The sequence below is a fragment of the Diabrotica undecimpunctata genome, chromosome 5 (assembly GCF_040954645.1).
Source record: "Diabrotica undecimpunctata isolate CICGRU chromosome 5, icDiaUnde3, whole genome shotgun sequence".
Lineage (NCBI taxonomy): Eukaryota > Metazoa > Arthropoda > Insecta > Coleoptera > Chrysomelidae > Diabrotica > Diabrotica undecimpunctata.
Genome location: NC_092807.1, coordinates 88,230,193 through 88,251,241, shown reverse-complemented (window position 1 = coordinate 88,251,241; position 21,049 = coordinate 88,230,193). Strand labels below are relative to the sequence as shown.

The following is a 21,049-nucleotide window of genomic DNA, read 5'->3' as shown; positions in this document are numbered from 1 at the left end:
ATTGCGTACTTTACATTTGGCGGGATTTTCAATGGACACCACCCTTTCAAAATGTATAGAACAAAAAGACTTGGTTCACACTGATGCGTTAGACATGGTGCGCATGAAGTCGCGGAGGTGAAGGATCGGCACCGGGCGTGATGCTCAATCGTTCTTTACTTTCTGGACGACCATAGTACTTGGTTGGTTTCTCATTTTAGTTCATTTTGCAGAATATCTCTATAGTTCAGATTTTTTATAATAGGTCGCATACAGTTAAATGAGTTAAATAACTAATTTTAGTACATTACTGGCAAATAACTCTTCAAGATAGCTTAAACGTAACTTCTTTAAATTTGTGTTTTAAGAAAGCAAGAAATTACGATTTTTTCGATTACTCGAAAAAGCTTCTTTAATTTGTAAAATTTTATTTAAACTATCTAGAATGCCATTTATTGCACAAAATCCGATTTTCAGTCGATACCACCTCGAAGAAGAACAGAAATACTCCCACTTAAGACCCGGTAAAATATCAGATAAACTACGAGAGGCTCTAGGCATAAAACGTAACCAGTTACCTTCTTATATATATCAAATGAGGGGACACGGCTATCCCCCCGGATGGTTGGAGGAAGCCAAATTTGTATACTCCAATTTGACGATGTTTGACAGCGACGGGAATAACGTACGACCGAAGAACGTTAAGAAGAATCAAGGTCTCGACACCGAGAAGATTATAGAATATCCAGGATTCAACGTACCGATGGAAAAGCATTGTAAAGATGTAAGTGTTTTAATTAACTTTTTATTATCAATTGTTAAATTATACTCCGTTTGAAAATTCTTGATAGCACTGTTGAATAACAAAGGTTCATGTAAAATTTAATTTAATTTTTAATAGTTGTAATTGCAAAGGACACGATACTGTCAGCCGAACAGCGCATGTCTTAAGAGCTACTAAATAAGCTATGGTCACAAAATGTGCTTTTCAGCAATAAGGATGTAGATACTAGTGAGTGGACATCATTCAAATAAAGGAATTATAGTACAGTGGTTCTTTTGTTGTGCCAACTTTTATGACACATCTGATAATTCTTAATGTAATGTCACAAAACAAGATTAGTTGAAATTTTCTTGTTTCAAATTATTTTTTATAAATTCTTATACAAAACGTTACATAACATACATAAAGATGTTGATGTTTATATTTGTTCTGTTTTGGACAGTCGTGTACAAAAACCTGCCATATAATAAAACCATAACATAATAATCTGCCATATAAACTGTGCTGTCATACTGTTAGTATTATACATTTCCAAATGGATCATCGTAACCATTTAAGTTAATTATATTTTTGAAGGAATATCGACAGCATCGTGTACCACCGTATTCAGATCAATTTAGTAAAGCAGCGATGATTGAGTTCTTTGAGAAAGAATATTCAAAACAACAGGATGACTTTGAAACTCAAGATATGGATGTGGACGACGAAGAAAATGATACGGCGGTAAGTTACTCATCTAATTTTTTTACTATTTGTATATTTGCTGCCTAAAAAATGTGGATGCATATTTCATATAACAGATAATTGAACATTCGTAAAGGATGGTTATAAGATTTTTCAGATAAAAACTGCCATCTCGAATAGGTGGCGTAGTCATGTGGCCTCACGTATAGTTTTCGTACATGACTTCTTCTTTTTTGCGTATTAGGATGAGTAACTTGTCTTTGCGTTCTCTGGGTATTTTATTTGTTCTCCATGCGTCTCTCATTATTCCCAGCAACCATTTCTTTCCTCCCTCGCTTATCCACTTTCTCATTGTTTGATCAAAGTATATTATTATATTGCATAAATCGAAGCTATTCCATGAGAAATGTTCAAAATTTCCCTAGAAGAATCAGCTGTGATAGCAACATTATTGGATGAAGAAAAAAAAGTTTTTTTATTGGTTGAAAATATGAATTCGCACTTGATATTCGCATGATATTCGCGTTCCTATTTCAACCTGTTGTGTAGTTTGAAGCTAGTGTGTTAGGAAATCCGGCGCCGGCGTGAAGGTAGAAATCCCTTTTTGACTCATTCTGTGAAAACAAACTTAACTTCTTCTTCTTATGGTGCCGTGCACCTATAGTGCGTTGTCGAATTATCTTAAGGTCAGACGTCTGTCTTTTGCGGCATGCAAAAGTTCGCCAGTGTTAGTTACGCCTGTCCAGTTCTTTATATTTCGCAGCCACGACATTTGTTTGCGACCTACTCCTCTCTTGCCCTCAATCTTTCCGTGGATAATTAGTTGAGGGATTGCGTATTTTTCGCCTCTCAGGATGTGGCCCAGGTATCCAATCTTTCGTGCCTTGATCAAGCTGTTCGGATTTGATCCAAAACTGGCAACAGCGCCCTCGCGTCCTACCCCTAACCACCCTTTGTTACTGACCAAAAATTTGACGATACGAAAGATTGCATACAATTCTCTCCCTTGTACGTTCAACTCTCCGAGAAGACGCATCGCTCAGAACCATCCGATCACGTCTTAACAATAATAACTGTAAGTGATAATATTTATTAATCAAGCAAGCAACGAGCAAATAAATAGTAACTAGTATATTGTTTATCAAACAATTAAGGGTATACTATTGATAATCAAAATACATTTCTACTGAGCAAGAGCAGTTTTAATTAAATCCATGTAACAAAAAGAACCACCGGTTAATGGAAATATACCAAATCGAAGGCTAATCTGAAGTAATTATATCTTATAATTACTTGTACCCAGCCGAAGTATTTATTCGGCCCACTTGGACGGTGCAGAGGAACCCAGCCCGTTCCATGGTCCTTCTCCCATATGTTATAAACTAGGATTTATATAAATAACAAATTCAACACAAATATATTTAAAATATATTATATTCTACAAATTGCTACGTCGCGTCATTGGCTGTGTGAGAATTCACGGCATCAGGTACACCGCTCATCACTGCAGGTACAGAAAAAGTTCTTTCTTCCCACGTGCTCACAGAATAATTTCGATACTAAGAAAGACACTATTGTTTCGCATAAAATAAAAATTTGAATAATAATTACTTTAAGAAATTCTTTGTAATAATTAGTTTTAAGAATTAAAAACATTTATTTGCTCAAGCGAAAAACTTATTATTATTTATCTTTGAAATTTCACTAAATAAATACTTTTAATATTTTTACACATCATAAATATTATACTTACCGATTTCACAGTGCCTCCATATATTTAACGATTTTATATATACTACACATATTCCACAACACATTTAAATATTCATTTATTGATATTTCTATTGATTTGTTTGTATTGTATTGTTTTTCTTTCAGGGCGCTTATAAAAGTTGTGCTATATCTAACGCGGCAGTGTTTTCGCAAGTGAATTTAAGGTGTTTTTAGTGATTGCATATCATAATTGTTTAGATTTAAAACCTATATTTAATAATGGAGGCACTGAAGAAACAACGAGCAACGGCAAAGTCGGCTTTAACGCGAGCATATAATTGGTGTGATCAATTTTTACATTCTCAACTAACTATAACAGAATTACAACTAAGAGAAGAATCAATAATTAAACATTTTGAACGTTATAATGTTATACAAGATAACATAGAACAAGCCACTGACGATGCCGATGCTCTTGAAAATCGTGATCTTATGGAAAAACATTATTTTAAATATTTAACTTTATTACGCGAAAAGTGCAAATCTCTCGTAGAGTCAAATCTACCCAGTCTTACCACTCAAACTCCCACTGTTACACAAACCACGCCTACTAATGTAAAACTACCCCAATTATCACTTCAAATCTTCTCAGGCAACTACGATGAATGGATATCATTTTATCAACTCTTTACCTCTTTAATCATTGATAACCCCTCTCTGACAAATATTCAACGGTTTATATACCTAAAATCTTCTCTAAAAAATGAAGCTCTCGCCTTAATTGACTCTCTCGAATTAACCCACGAAAACTTTACCATTGCTCTTGACCTCTTGGAAAAACGATACTCTAATAACTTAAATATAATCAACGCACACTTAAAATCCATTTTGGACTACCCCACTCTCACTAAGGTTAATGCCCAAACACTCAGAGACTTCGTAACTACAATAAGAAAACACATTCAATCTTTAAAAAACTTAAACATTCCAGTAAACACTTGGGATATCATCTTAGTTTATATTTTGTCAAGAAAAATTGACTATAACTCCAAAAAACAATACGGAGAAAAAAGAATTAAATCAGATTTACCCACATTAGACGAGTTTCTAGACATTTTAGAAGATAGGTGCAATTTATTAGGTGATTTAAGTGACTCACGTGTCTATAAAACGGAAAAACCTTCTCCGAAATTCTCTCGCACTACTTCTCTTCACACCAATGTTACCTACAATAATTCTTCCACTTCTAAATGCATATACTGTAATGACTTGTCTCATAAAATATATCGTTGTCCACGTTTCTCATCTCTTCCACACTCTGATAAATTAAATTTTACACATTCTCAACACATGTGCACAAACTGCTTGGGCACAGGACATTCTTACAATGAATGCATCTCTAAAACTTGCTCGATTTGTTCTAAAAAACATCACACTCTCTTGCACTTACGCAAAACCCTCAACACTAACTTCTCGCATCCATCTCACAATCCAGGCACATCTCAAGGCCAAAGAACTACCTATCCTCAAGGCAATCAACATAATTGGAGAGCCAATTCAAATCAAACACATTCTGATGCCAACTCCAGAAAACATAATTATCATCAAACTCAAGAAAAATCAAACCCTAATTTAAATTCTAATAAAAATCATACAGAATTCGACGACATGCCATCCTCCTCTGGCAATAACATCCACCCCGAGTCTGTCACAGCGGTATCTCTAGATACCACAGGCGACCTTACATTCTCCGCTAAACCTTGTAATGTTCTATTAGCAACAATTAAAATATCTATTAAATCAAAATCAGGACATATGATAACAGCCAAGGCCCTTCTCGATAATGCTAGTCAAAGTAGCTTTATGTCAAGGAATCTCTTTGAAAAAATTAGCTGTAAAACCCTCCAACAACCACTTCAAATTTCTGGAATTGCCCAGAGCTCAATCATGTCTAACATAATGGCAAATCTTACAATTTTCTCTACTAATGATAAAAGCAATAAACTTAACATGTCTTGTTACGTACTCGATAGAATAACTACCCCACTACCGCAGACACATATACCCCTAGAATTGCTCGAAATACCACACAACATTTCCTTAGCCGACAGTGAGTTCTTTTCAACTTCAAGCATTGACATTTTGATAGGTGCTGACAAATACTACGAACTCATTACCGATGGCATTGTAAGATTAGGAAAAAATCTCCCTGTACTTCAAAACACCTTTTTTGGTTGGATTGTCGCTGGTAGTGTACCTCATAATCATCTACAAAATAAAAGAGTATCCTTATTTACTCAAACTTCTAATGTTATCTCCGAAAACACTTCTTCCCTTAACTCGCTTCTTCCTAAATTCTGGGAAATGGAGGAAATACCCACTAAAAAACTTCTCACCCCGACTGAAGAAATTGCTGAACTTGACTTCAAGAAAAACTTTAAAATTTTAAAAATCGGACGATTCCAAGTAAATCTTCCCCTTAAATGCCCCTCAGAGCATACCAAACTAGGTGACTCTTTTCATGTCGCTAAAAAACGATTCGAAGGCTTAGAAAATAAATTTCAATTAAATCACTCTCTATTTCTTGAATACAAAAGGTTCATCGATGAATACATTACACTTAATCATGCACGATATATCCCACTCACACTATACAATAATTTATCCGAACACAAATATTTCTTGCCCCATCATTGCGTGATAAAAGAGAGCAGTACCAGCACTCGATTACACGTTGTTTTTGATGGATCTTGTAAATCCTCTTCTGGAACCTCTTTAAATGACATTATGCTCACAGGTCCACAGGTACAACCTGATTTATTTGACATCATTTGCCGTTTTAGAATACCCCAATTTGTTTGTACTGCTGATATTCAAAAAATGTACCGTCAAATAAATATCAACCCAAATCAAACCTTCCTGCAAAATATACTGTGGAGAGATGATCCCTCTAAACCACTTGAATGCATTGAACTTACTAGCGTAACGTACGGCCTCAGATCTTCAAGATCTACTCCGGCTATAAAAGAGCTTGCATCCATTAACATCCAAAAATACCCCCTCGCTTGTGAAGCCTTACTTACACAAACTTACGTAGACGACATCCTCTGTGGTGCCGAAACTGAAGCTGACCTAGAAACCACATATCACGAATTAAATACCGTTCTAGGTAGTGCTTGCATTTCAACTCACAAATGGGTTTCCAATTCCACAAGGTTCACTGAAAAATATTGTAATAATGATCAACCCACTTCATATGACATCCAAATCGAAAAAGCCTGTAATAACGTTTTAGGACTTTCATGGAACCCTTCTCCAGACACACTCTCAATCTCAGTACCTGAAGCCCCAACTAACACTCGCGTTACAAAAAGAATTGCCTTATCCACTCTAGCTAAAATGTATGACCCCTTAGGGTTGATAACTCCTGTGATTCTACATGGAAAGTTATTTATTAAGAAACTTTTCCTTGAACGAATGGACTGGGACGATATCTTGCCTCCCTCTTTGGAAAAAGAATGGACAACCTTTGTAAACAGTATACCTCACTTAAAGTCCTTAAAAATCCCACGCTGTCTATTTCTTAATAAGAAAGTCGCACACATACAAATTCATGGTTTTGCTGACAGTAGCGAAAGGGCTTATGCAGCATGCATTTACTTTCGTACTGTATACTCTGATAACACAGTTTCCTGCATACTGGTTACAGGAAAATCTCGGGTAAGCCCTATCCGGACAACTACCCTACCTAGACTTGAACTCTGTGCCATGTTACTCCTCTCAAAACTCACCAAAAGAATCATATCAATATATGAAAACAAACTGTCATTCTCTAGTGTCAATTTGTGGAGCGATTCAAGGATAGCACTATCGTGGATACAATCCCACGCATCCCGCTGGAATACCTTTGTTTCCAATCGAGTTGCTTAAATCACTGAATTGACAAATGCCTTTCAGTGGCGCCACATAAAATCTGCAGAAAATGCTGCCGACTACCCATCTCGAGGATTACTAGCCCAAAACATTTTAAAATTAGATTCATGGTGGTCAGGTCCTTCATTTCTGCAAGACCCCAATCTTAATTTCGCTCATTTTGATGAAAAAATTAACGAATGCAACTTACCAGAAGAGAGAAAAATCTCACTTCTTACCACTAAACCTACCGAAGAAAATTTTTGGCATAAAATATTTCTTAGATTTTCTAAATTTTCTAGACTAGTGCACGCAATGGCATATGTTCACAGATTTATTCACAATTCAAGATTTCCCACTAAAACTCTTATTGGTCCACTATCTGTAGATGAACTTCTCACGTCCACTAACTCAATTTGTAAAATTGTTCAATACCAACACTTCAGTTCAGAAATCTCTGAAATCCAAAATAGTAAATCACTCTCAAATAAAAACATGGTCTCACTTAGTCCATTCATAAATCACTCTGGTTTTTTATGTGTCGGTGGACGCTTAAAAAATGCAGTCATTCTAGAATATCACAAACACCCTATTTTACTTCCCTCTAAATCACATGTAGTCACTCTACTGCTTTCACACGAACATACTAGGCTTGGTCATGTCGGACCACAGGCCTTACTTTCCGGTCAGCGCTGTACGGATTCGAACTAGTGAAGGAGTCTTCATTAGGTCCATCACAATGCTATGTCCCTTGCCTCAAGATTCTTAATTTGATTGTCGTTTATTACTTTCTTCTTATTCCTGCTTACTTTCTTGTTTATATATCATAGGTCTTCTGTATCTTCTCACGTTCCAACTGAACCATTATATCTCATTCCTTTCTTATCCTTCCACCTCGTTATTATTGAATGAGACATTCAACGGCCGGGGAGTATGTTCGGATTTGATCCAAAACTGGCAACAGCGCCCTCGCGTCCTACCCCTAACCACCCTTTGTTACTGACCAAAAATTTGACGATACGAAAGATTGCATACAATTCTCTCCCTTGTACGTTCAACTCTCCAAGAAGACGCATCGCTCAGAACCATCCGATCACGTCTTAACAATAATAACTGTAAGTGATAATATTTATTAATCAAGCAAGCAACGAGCAAATAAATAGTAACTAGTATATTGTTTATCAAACAATTAAGGGTATACTATTGATAATCAAAATACATTTCTACTGAGCAAGAGCAGTTTTAATTAAATCCATGTAACAAAAAGAACCACCGCTTAATGGAAATATACCAAATCGAAGGCTAATCTGAAGTAATTATCTTATAATTACTTGTACCCAGCCGAAGTATTTATTCGGCCCACTTGGACGGTGCAGAGGAACCCAGCCCATTTCACAAGCTGAACAATTCTCTCTCAGTATTTGCTCTTCTTAGGACTTCCTCGTTTCTCGCCCTATCTGTCCATGGTATGCGGAACATTCTTCGTAAGGTCCACATTTCGAAGGCTTCCAACTTGTTACATTGTAACAAACTTAACATTTCACCTAAATTCAATAGATATGTTAGGTCCGATCTACTACTGGGTCAGGGTGTTCCTTGTTCCCGATAAGGGAGAGGCCTGTGCATACTCCAAACTGATGGTAAAAATTGACTCTTATTGAGTAGCAAGTTACTGAAACTTGGGCATGGGCTCAATTAGCTAGTTATGTATAACGAAGAAATTCTGATGATTTATATTGCACGTAGCGTCAATTACTTTTCTTTCCTCTACATTTATTTTTAATCCTTATACACTGGGTTAAATTTTTTTAACGTTTAGTATGGACTGCAAGTCTTTAATATTTTGTGTTATAATAAATATGTCTGCATACCTTAAGTTGTTTACATAGATTCCTTTTACTCATAAATTGCTTGTTCAATATTCGACTCTTTGAAACGTATATGTTGAATATATACTGGACAGAAAAGGACAAAAAATGCCGAATCCTGTTACACTCTTCTCATTATTTTTTTTTATTTAGAAAATAACCGCTTTAACCACGAAAGTCATTAGCGGGGTCAAGAAAAAACAATAGGTGTACAAAGTATAAATTTATTTACATTATATCTTACTTGCTAAGTTACATTTGTAAAGGAATTGTAAAAGAGGTTTACAGTCAGTTTGAAGTTTAAAAATGTCTTTCATATCGTTTGAATATCCAGGTATTTATTGTTTGTAAGCGTCAAATTTACTACATTATGTTAACACATGTTTTATTGTTATTGGTATCTTACACTTGCTGCTTTTTGGTGCTTGGATATGAGTAATGAGATATTCATGAGTAAGTTTGCAGTGTCCTAACCGAAGACGAGATAGGATAACTTGGCGAGATCTGTTGATTGAATGTGGGTTTCATGGACTAGTATCTCCCTTAGTTTGCTTGTAGACGTCTTCCATTTTTCTTTCCATAAATTGAGGGTAATCGATTTTAATAGATGCTTTATATCTGAGATTGATTGTTCTACCAATGAAGGTAATTTCGTAGCTGTTATTATCAACCAAAGATCAGCGTTTTCCTTTCCCTCGATTTCAGAATGAGAAGGAACCCATAGGAAAACTGTTTGTGATTCTGTTTGACGAAGACTGTCGAATATTTCTTTGGTTAATATGGCTATAGTCTTGTTTGTAAAGGTTTGATATATGAGCCTCAGTCAATTTAGTGAGGTAGATATTCATCATCATTCTGGCTTTACAACCCTGATATTATTAAAAAGTATTTGGTTTATGCTTTGAAAATGTATTTTAACTCTTGTAATATGGCATAAAGTTATCCATTTAAGATACTGTATGAACTGGGAAGCTTAAATAAAGATTTGGCATCGTTGTTTATGAATACTGCTGCTCCTACGCCTTGGGAGGACTTAGATTAATCAGTGAAGATATGGGTGTAATTTTTGTAATTCGAGACTATTTGTTTATAATTTTTATATATGAGATACAGATTGGTATCATATTTATTATATTGCGTTAATTGGGTGTTTATATGTGGGATGTTGATAATCCATGCAGGAATGCTGTGTCCCTTCATTAACCATGTTCTGGGAAAATTTTTGGAGATTTAGCTCTAATATAAAAGGTGGTGCTATTTTGAAAATTTTGTTTGAAACGATTGCAAAAAGTGTTTTTGTGAGTAAGAATTGATGAATGCGATGCTACTCTTGAGGCACATGATAAACTGAGAGTTTGTCGTTTGAAAGATGATGGTTCGCCCAGTTCGCATTATAGTCTATCTACAAGCGTTGTTCTGTGAGCTACTAGAATTATTCTTAATGCGATATTGTGTATAGTATCTAGGCATTTTAATATTGAAGGGCGAGCAGATGTATATGCAACACATCTGTAATCAATTTTCAAACGAATAAGACTTATGTATATTTTTTAGTAGCATCAGACCATCAGATCCCAAGACTTATTTGCTAACCATCTTAATAAATTTAAGGCCTTTTGGCATGAAAGAGTTAGTCTTTCGATATGATTTTTCCATGATAGACGTTCGTCGAATATCACACCCAGAAAATTTATGTGCAGTATAGTTTAGTTTCTGGTTGTATAGAAATATTATTGGTAATTGCAGTGCTGCTATGTTTTTTTTGAGTCGAATATGCAGTTTGTTTTGTTTAGGGAACATTATATCCAGACATAGACCAACGTCCAAAGGACTTTTAGCCATAGTGCTAAGATATTTCCCTTTGATAAACACGATCATGTCATCTGCTTAAACTCTAGCTACAACTGGTTTATTTATTCGCCTGTAAGATTCAGGTAGAAGTGAAGATTTGTTAGATTTGAGTATAGGAATGATTGTTGCTTTCTTCCAGATTAAGGGGAAGTCACAATTGTTCCACGTGCAATTAAAAACGTCAAGCAGGGTTTGTTGCGCGGTTTCTGGAAGATTTTTTGGAAAGATAGGTCGGATATCATCGGGGCCAGAAGAAATATCTTTTAGGGATAAGAGGGATTCCTCCATTTCTTCTTTTTTCAGTGGCTTGTTTAGGGAATTAAGGTTATTAGAACAATATTATCACTGATTATATTCCTGTTTATGTAAAGCTTATGATAATAGTCTGCGAATGCTTCTCCTATTTCTTTTATTTGATTTATTTGTTTGTTTCATAATCTAATGCTTTAATGTCATGGTAAGTTTTGTTTCCATAAATACCTTGTATCTTCTTCCATGCAGATGATAGTGTTGTGTTTCTGTTTATGCTTCGTACGAACCTCTTCCAGGATTCTTTTTTACTTTTGTTGGTTATATATCTTGCTTTTGCTCTATGTTTTTTGTATTGTATAGTTGCTGTGGTTTTTCCCTCCTAGTTTAAGCAGATTTGCTGATTTGTATTGCTTCGGCACATTCGTTATTCCATCAAGTCAAAGGTTTAAATTTTTTGATATGCTTTGTTTTCCCTATTCATCCTTCAAATCATTTATTTTGTATGTTATTCACAGTGATTTTTAAGAGATAGCTCCAGTCGGCTTTCTTTATTTTCCATTTTTGTTGGACATTTTTTCGGCTTGATAATTGTTCTTTTATATTTGAATTCGTTAATTTTATAGGAAAGTGGTCCTTGCCTAGTAGGTCATCCAGAACTGTCCATTGTAGATAAGGAATAGTTGGGCTCCATAAAGGAAGATCTATGGTTGAACTAGTATACAGTATACAGTAGCTGTATTGAATCTAGTATTGCTGCCAGCATTCAGTAGAGTTTGTTCATAGTGTTAAATACTCTTGATAGAATTCGTTCTCTTGTGTCCGTTTTCTGAGAGCTCCAATAATAATATTCTTTAAGCGTAGTTGCTACGCCGTCACTTGCAATTTGTGCGTTTCGGTTTTTAGAGAATTCATTATAGCCTTTTCATTTTGTGGACATTTTCGTTTCCGAAATGAATTTCTTTTAAACCTAATATGTCCAGAGAATGAAGGGCTAAGAGATGTTGTAGCATATTTAGACGAGTGGATAAAATCAATGGATAAATATAATTCGAATGCCCTTATGTCCCACTTCTCGGTCGAAGATATGAACTAATTCCTGACGTCGTTGAGTAAATGTTTTATTGGTAGCTAATACGCACACTTGACGGAACTTCAAACAATGACTTCTGTATAATGTGAATATTCTAATTAGACTACGTGTTAAAAATCATTTATAATCTCACAAATAAAGCGATAATTCATCACAAAGTCCATTGCCTTGTACCTTGTAATTTGGACCTTTGTACTTTGTACAAGTTTTTCCAGACTAGGAAGTTTTGAAGCTATTTTTATTTTATTTTTATTCCCATTTAAATATTAATTAGGAAGTTTTGCAATAATTTAGCAAGTTATCGAACTCTACCACAAGGTAAATATCCTGGTAATTAAAGTATATTATAGATTCTATTACAATTATATACAGAGAAATTAGGAAGTTAAGATTAATGCGAGATTACAAATGAAGGGTTTAATTTGTAATTAAACAATGGGTATAGTACCCATTTGAGTTCCACTGGAGTAATGAATCGAATGTTACCAAATGACTGAGAAAAGGTGGAGTTAGAAATTGTTTTGAAGTATTTATTTTGTGTCTTGCGATAGGTTTGAGATGCCAGATTGGGTATCACTTAATTCTTCAGATTGCCGAAACATGTTTGTTTGTGCAACGAGTTTTTAGCTTCTTAGTGTTTACGTGGGAACGGAGGTCTTCTAACATTTCTATTAGGTTTGGAATATCTTGTGTGAAGTCTACAGCAATGCTAAGGACATCTATTGATCCCGTGTATTTTATAGGAGCTGTTTGAACTGCAGGCTGTTCATTATGAAGGGAGGAGAGCAGTAGTCGATGTAGTTTATAATGGGTTCAGTGAGTTCTATCTCGTAATATAAAGTATTTTTTTTTTGTTTTTTGTTTTTCCGATGAACTTTTTGGGAAAAGAAAAGGTAGAAATATTCGGTGGCGCTTTTTCTTCTGTAGTAGCTAGAGACATATCTTCAAATGTTCGTTTTGTTAAGAAGGCTGTTTATTTAGAAGTTTTCTCCGTAGTTGGAATATTTGCATATTGAGCTGGGCGATCTAGATTTGATGCCAGAGTGGGTGTGTTTAAAGTAATAATAAGGAACTATTGGGTATTGGGAACTATAAGAAGTATTGTCTCGGAATATAAGTCATTAGATTTTTGGATTAAGATATTGGCATCTGAATATTATGTGTGGGTTGTGGTAATTAGATATTTGGATTAATATCGGAAGGGCATTGGGATGCAACATGTCCAGACAGTTTGTATGTGAAGCAGCGTTGACTGTCTAGGGCTAAAAAAATTCGATATGATAGATTCGATATGTTAATTTCCAAGAATTCGGGTATGATAATATCTAGGGAAGGAGCGATATAAACCTGTCTTCTGAAGCTAAGTATTTGTAGGTATTCCAGATTTGATGCACGTATTCTAATAAAGTTTATTGGAGAGACTAATTTTAATCCAGTATTTTCTTGTGAAATTAGACGTCTGTCTTTGATGATTTAATTATTTACAACAATTTGACCATGTTTAGTTAAGAACTCATCAAATAATGATTTATATGTTAGATAAATATATATTCTGTTGTGTGAAATTCTGAAAATGATATTTTTCGGTTTTACCAGAGGTATTGGAGTAGATAATACTGAAGTTTTGCATCTTGAATGGAGCTGAAGCTAATTACTTGATCCTTGTTTGGATATTTGTAGATACTCTGGGAGACAGTGCTTGCATGTTTGTTTGCATATTTGTAGATATTCTGAGAGATAGTGCTTGCATAATTGGTTTTTAATCCTTAATGAAGCTCTTATGATAGGACGGGAGTTCGGGTTGAGGCGTGTATAAGAGAGAGAAACAAGATTCTCATTGTTCAAATGAGTGCCCGCTCTGCCATATGCGCTTCACTAACAATGGACTACCTAAGCTCTGACGTCACAATGGGCGGGGCTTAGAAAACCTTTGAATTTCATTCAAATCATTGAATTTATTTACGAATTTAAAAAATAATTAAATAAATGTTTTATTCTTGTTTAGTTGCTAGTGATTTTGTCCCGTAAAAGACTAAATATATACGTTTTCTCGTTGTTTAAGTAGTTAATAGTAGTTTTGTTGTCATTACTGTATATTCAGTAATACTGGTTATCTTTGGCTATGTTTACTAGCCATTACATGCCCAGATCTAAAAAATAATAAACTCAAAAACTATTAAAACATTCAAAAACATAATAAATTGATATTCTTATCTCACAAAATCACCAACAACAAATAATTCCAATTGCACAGACTGAATTTTTATAACCAAAAGTCCTTATTTACTCGACAAACAATTACAAAAATCAATATTTTCAACTTATGGAACAAATACACAAGAATTAGAAATTTTTGGAAAGGTTTTCTAAGCCCCGCCCATTAGAATAAAAAACAATAGAATAGAATAGAAATATGCTTTATTGTCACTGAAATTGTACAATTTTATGGACAAAGCCTATGTTAACAATAACAATTCAAATTTACTAAAATTACATAAATCGTCAATATCACAGAATAAAACATAAAATATACAATCCATTGCAAAATTTCACTATATTGCAAATTGCATAATAAAACCTTACGAACTAGTTTACGAATAAGTTTAAGCTTCTGCATGTGATACCCAAGTATATATAAAAGTACTTTGTTACTTGCACCTAAACGAACTGTACTTTCTTAATTATTCGTTGAGAAACTCTAATATAGATTTACGAAACTATGTTTTAAACATGTTTTAAACCATGTTTTAAAATAAAGAAGCCCAGAATTTTCATCGGGAGCTGCTAGAAGAAGGCTTGAACTTGAATTCAGGCACTTGATGGTTTCAAAAATAATATTTTTTAACCTTGCTTTTGAGACATAAAAACCGTAATTTGCGTTTTTTTTAAGTTTTAAATAATTTACAACTCGAAAACCATCAACTTTAGAGAAAACTTACAACAGACCTTTTCTGTTCGTAAGGATCCAAAAAACATAAAAACATTTTTTCTGAACCGAAAAATTATTAAACCTTATTTTGGAGTATCTCAGGAAAGTGATTATGCACAAAACTCTCATGAGAATATTTTTCTGAAAGAACACGAACTTTTCGCCTTGTCTAAAACTGGTCCAAAAATCACTTTTTTAAATTACACAATTAAAACGAAATTAAATACACTAATTACTATCGATAAGGCAAATCGGGTTTTAATTGTATTTGGCACACCTCTTACTCGTTAGACCAAAATTACATTTCAGACATGCTATGACACGTAACAAATATAAAATATTGCACCGAATACTCGAAGGCAAAGTTTCTCTGCCTATTTTTCAAATAACTCGAATTTTATTGTATTTTATTTTTAGATGCGCCGTAGAAAAGTCTTGGAACAAAGTATTCCATCACCGTCATTAGTTGCCTTGGAAAAAGAAAAACAAAACCTTTTGGCAGCACTAGACGACAGTTCAAATTCCAATCTAAAATCAGACAGCGGCGAAACGTCGAACACAGAACAAACAGAAGTGGAACCACGTCCGCCAGGTATTAACAACTCAACATCTGAAGACTTTACAAAAGTGCCTTCAAAACTATCTACATCTTCTGTCTTAGAAGATTCTCAAGAAACGCCAGAAGCTGACGTCACGCCTGTCAATAAAAAAGTTATTCACAGCAACTTTGGCACCCCCATATTGAAAAGTTGTTCTCCTTATTCTATCCTGCCCAATCCTGACAATTTTATGAAAGACGTAAGCCCAGTTATCAATTTCGAGAACTTGCCCAACTCTACAGGTACATACGAAAAAATGGTCGGACTTCTACAAAAAGTTCGAACTACCATGAAAAGATTTCCGAAGGACAATTCGTGATATTAAAAATGATAATCATCGTTCCAATAAGTACAAATCAATTTTTGTATAGTAGAGATTTGTGACAAAGAATTAGTTATATTTTTCAAAAGCGAACGTTCTTCAAATTATGTACAGTATAAATTGGATAAAGTTTTATTCTCTTTGATTGATATTTGTGAATTATAGAAAAGTTTATGAATGTATCGAGGCGTATTTGATTATCCGACGCTATGTTCTATGTGGATACGATGTTTGCACTGTTAATTTTTTTCGAATACTATTTATTAACAGTTTAATAACCTTTAAGGCACAGAACTGAAATTTTTGTTTTCAAGGCGAATATTTTTGAAATAGAAGAAGACGTAAATTATCTCCTTTTTTTTTCTTTTATGTGTTGGTAAATATTGCTACCAGTGGGCGTCTGAGCATTTACCAAACGGAAATTATCTTCAATTTTTTCTTTTATGAGGTGGTAAATATTGCTACCAGTGGGCGTCTGAGCATTTACCATCACCTACAAATCACCGGTAAAGATTTCTACCGCTACACTTACACACTAAAACAAAAGCAGTAAAAGAGAACAACATGAATTTCAAAGTTTAGTTTTTATTGGTGTAAACTGTTTTATTTCAAGGACATTTATAAACAATATTTCTGAAAACCATTCTTCGCGTAATGCTTCATTACATTTTTGGCAAATGAGATTGGTTCTATTCTGTTTAATTGAACTACCGTTAGTAGATCTTCTGTAAGTGCCTCCGATTTTGTATTTGTCTTTTTGGATCACTTGAATCCTGACTTTTTGGAAGATATAACATCCTCATGGTCCTTATTATTTACGTCTGGCTCTGTTACTATCAGATGAGTATATGTAGGTTTTTGTTTTAGTATAATAATCTTCTGCATAATAATCTGGATCTAAAACCGAAAATCTGCCTAGTAAATCCAAAGGTGAAAGAGTTTGTTGATGATATTCATTTTTGTTTTATGTTAAAGTATTATGAACTCTTACATTCTTACAATATCCAATTGCTTAATTTGTTTTTGTATTCATAGAAAATAATTGTCAAGTTTAAAAAAGAGGTTAGATGTGTTGACAATGTTGAATGTAGATTGAAATATCTTTTAGAAATCAAAAATACTTACTCTTTATTATAAACGTTTTTCACGCTTTATTTTACACCAGTACACTTGTTATCTATTGAAAAAACTTGAATAAATTACCATAAAAATAACACGGGTAAAGTACCCTCCACAAATTCTCACTGACAGCTATATTTACCGCTCAACGATCTTCGGATTGGTGTTACACCAATTAATGGTGGACACCATACGTTAGTCGTAAGGTGTCTAATGTCATCAATGATCCTTTGCAACAACCACACAGTAATGCTTGTGCTTACGGTCTAGTACTCATTGCTATATACCACGGGCACGGTGAAAAATTGAAGTGAAAAATGGCTGATTTTTAGAATGTTTGTCTATAATTTAAAATCATATTTTATCAAAAAATTGATAAAAGAATCGGTTAGTTTACTGAAATACCTTTACAATGAGCTTAGGTAAAAGTTTTTTGGTGTATTTATTTATTAATAAACGCTAAAAAGATGTAAGATAAGGACAATGTAATAAAAATTGTAAAACTGTTCATTGAATAGTTTTTAAACAATTTATTTTGTGAAAACAAATTTGCGAAAATTAATAATTTTTGCAACGTTATAAGACAGAAAATAATTCAATTAGATGGACGCTTAAAAATAACGTTAAATTAATTTTGAACAGTTTTTAAAGGTTTTATTCTTCGTTGCAAAATTTTAGTATTCTTAGCTAAGAAATAAATTGAAGGTTAGTCGTCAGTATCATCAGCTATCAGTTCTTGATCGTACTCGAATAGAAGAGCGTCTATATGTATATTACCTACCATTAGGCCACATTTCCGTCGCCATATTTTGAGTTCTTCTTCCAGGTATATTTTCTCAAACACTAGCGGCACTACGGAATATCCTTGTTTTAAGCCTTTACTAATCGGAAAATATGCAGACGTCTTGCCTACTTTGACTGCGCTGGTGATTCTTGAGTATAGGGCTTATTTAATACTACGGTATCGTGGGCTTTTTTACGGCCGGCAAAGGTTAAATGAACAGTTGACCCTCTTTCTAGGTATTTCTCATAGCTGTTTAATAGTGAATACTCAGTCTATACTACTGCGACCAGCTCTGAAACCGTTTTGATCTTCTAATTCTTTAATTTGTTCTCCAATAAGGTGTTTTAGTAGCATAAAGTTTTGATATAGAAGATGTTACACTAATTCTTCTGTAATTTTATCGTCCTTTCCATTCTTTGGGTTTCGGGTTTTCATCGACGTGTAAAGATAACTGCAAGGGTCTTTATTAATTTATCCGTAGCTGCTTTGAATAGTTCGATACTTATATTTTCTGGACCAGGTGTTTCCCATTCTTTAGCTGCATGACACTTTGTCATGCTTCTGCTGCAGTTTTATTGCTTCTTGCTAGACATTATCTTCGTAGATTTCTTCTACTGAAATTCGATTCCATCTTCCAGGAGCTTATGATAATATTTTTTCCACCCTTGAATGTCAATATCATGTAGTCTTTGCAGCGTCTTTATTTTGTGTACGTAGTTGTCTAATAACCTCCAGGCTTTATTCGCTCTTGTATTACCGGCTCACTTATTTACTTCTTTGTATGTGCTTTCCCAGTAATAATTGTCTTTAGCATTCTTTAGTTCACTTGTTACTCTTTGCTCTTTTTATGTATTTCTATCATCGGCAGCTCCAATAGGGATCCATTTGTCGTAAGCTTTCTTCTTTTCTTTTCCATATTTTCTAGTTCATGAACCCATTAAGTACATTCCTATCTTTTTTAGTTATTACAGACTTTTTCGCCTAGAGCTTCCTTCGCCCTCAGCATCAATAATAAAAGATTTCATGTTGATATATATGTTCTTTGCTGACTTAACCATACATACATCCTCTTTTGGTTTTCACATCCAAGTCTCATTTTTGTTTAATTATTACGTAGTCAATGATCGACTTCAACCCAAGTGTACGTGGGGGCCCTTCCATTGGTTGTCTCTTCATGCTGCTGATACAATATATATATATATATATATATATATATATATATATATATATATATATATATATATATATTATTTCTTTCTTTTTCTTGGTTCTGTTAAAGCTACTATGTCCATATCTGATATGAACACTTCTTCATTTTTTATTGCTATCCCATGTATGTTCCGCGTTCCAATGTTCCTTGCCCTTTTCTTTGCCAGTTTTCGTCGTCTGTTACATCCATACATATCCGAGGTATGTTTGTTGTTTTGCGAAAATTGAATTTTTCATTATTTGAGTACGAACTACTTTCCGCTAATAATTTGTAGGTTTCACCTTTTATGGAAAACTATTGAAAATGTCAATTTATTTTTCCAAATTCTCATACAATTCATCTATTTAATTGACATGTCAAACGTGTGACGTGATAAAGACTTTTCTTAAATAGTATATGACATGTGATGCATTAGATGACATGTAATCACGTAGTTCATGGGACGAAGTCGGGTATTACGTGCCATATATATTGTCATTTTATAAAAATGTGGATGACGTCATATTTTTGATAGATAAATTCTATCAGTGTATGGAAAACTGAAAATATAAAAAGGAAATGTTCGGGCGTTTTCCATGAATGCTTTCCAGTTTTACAAGTTTTTGAAGCCTTCACACAAAATTCTAAGAACATACTGAATAACACAAGGTCTTAACACTCGTAACTATTTAATATAATTTCAAAAATGCCGTCCGACCACCATTTTCAAGGAACGCGTCATTAAGATAACATGAAAAGATATCCTTTGTTTTCAAGAAATGTATTTATATGTTTTTTGGTTTCGATAATAGTTAAGGACGTTGTTCCAATGCCTACAGTATATTGTTTTCTTCATATCGGTCGCATAAACTTTTGTAAAAGGTAATATTGGGAACTCTTCGTTTTTAAATTATAGTTCAGCCTCACTAGAGGTCTTTAATAATCACAATAATAATAATAATAATATCGTATGGCTTTTTTGCCGGGGAGATCCTTTCGGATTGTTCCGGTGCCAATTGTACTGAAATAAACAAACATGTACTGTCAACTACAGTTGATAATATAAAGTGTGAAGACATACTTCGTCTCACTCGGCACAATTAAGTAAAAGTGGTGTTATCAAAATTCAAATATAAATCCGTTTTAGTTGCATATTATTATGTCGTACCTCCGAAAATAAGTAATCATAAAAAAATTCTTACCTCGCAGAAATCTCTTAACTTTGATGAGACGTCACGCTATAGTTTTTTAATATTTATTGAAATTGATTGTGGTATTCACTAGGAGTTTTACAAGCTGTTTCCATTAGTGCCATATTACTTTTTGAGACTGGAACAAGCTTTTAGTATTTCCCATGGACTCATTTCTGTCTAACTGTATCGGAATAAGAAAGCTGCTGTAATATACCCTGTTTGGGTTTTGGGTAAATATGTAAGTGAACTAGGTCAGTAGTAGTAGAGGTGTGTCTTATTACAAAGTACATGCTTATTGCAAAAATATGTTGTATCTCTAGAAGCCGATATTGTAAGGCCTGAGGGGGATACCACCGTGCGCGTATCACATCGCAAATATTGTATCTGCAAAGCACATATCGTAAGAATTTGCAGGTTTTTTACGTAGATTATACACTGTACATTATATACATAGGATTTCTTCACAACGTGGGTATTTTTTTCCAAATAAAAATAGGAATTACTGTAGTTTTATTTTTTTTTTGATTAATAACGTCCAGGTACAGCAAAATCATACATATCTCCACTCATTGAGCAGTTTTGACAAAATTCAAAAAAATAAATAAAAAAAAAACAAAGAAATATAATTTTGATTGTTGCAGTAGTATAAAAGCATTATTTTTTAAAAAAGTGATATAATGTGGTAATCCTGGTTTCACCATTCAGCTGAAATTGTTTATACTTTCTTTTTTTCTTTGTAGCTTTTTGTATAATTAGTCCCTTGCAGAACTTCTCATTGAAG

General features: G+C 33.9%; 1 protein-coding gene across 1 annotated transcript in view; it reads left to right on the top strand.

Annotated features, from left to right (window-relative positions):
- The window catches only part of LOC140441447 (zinc finger CCHC domain-containing protein 8 homolog), a 44,562-nt gene extending 23,787 nt beyond the window's left edge, over positions 1-20,775 (top strand). Inside the window, exons 3-5 of the mRNA XM_072532180.1 lie at positions 457-763; positions 1,340-1,486; positions 15,480-20,775. Of these exons, the coding sequence (XP_072388281.1) occupies positions 457-763; positions 1,340-1,486; positions 15,480-15,980 (955 nt within the window). The 3' untranslated portion in view covers positions 15,981-20,775. The remainder of the gene's footprint in view (positions 1-456; positions 764-1,339; positions 1,487-15,479) is intronic.
- The last annotated feature ends 274 nt before the right edge of the window (positions 20,776-21,049 follow it).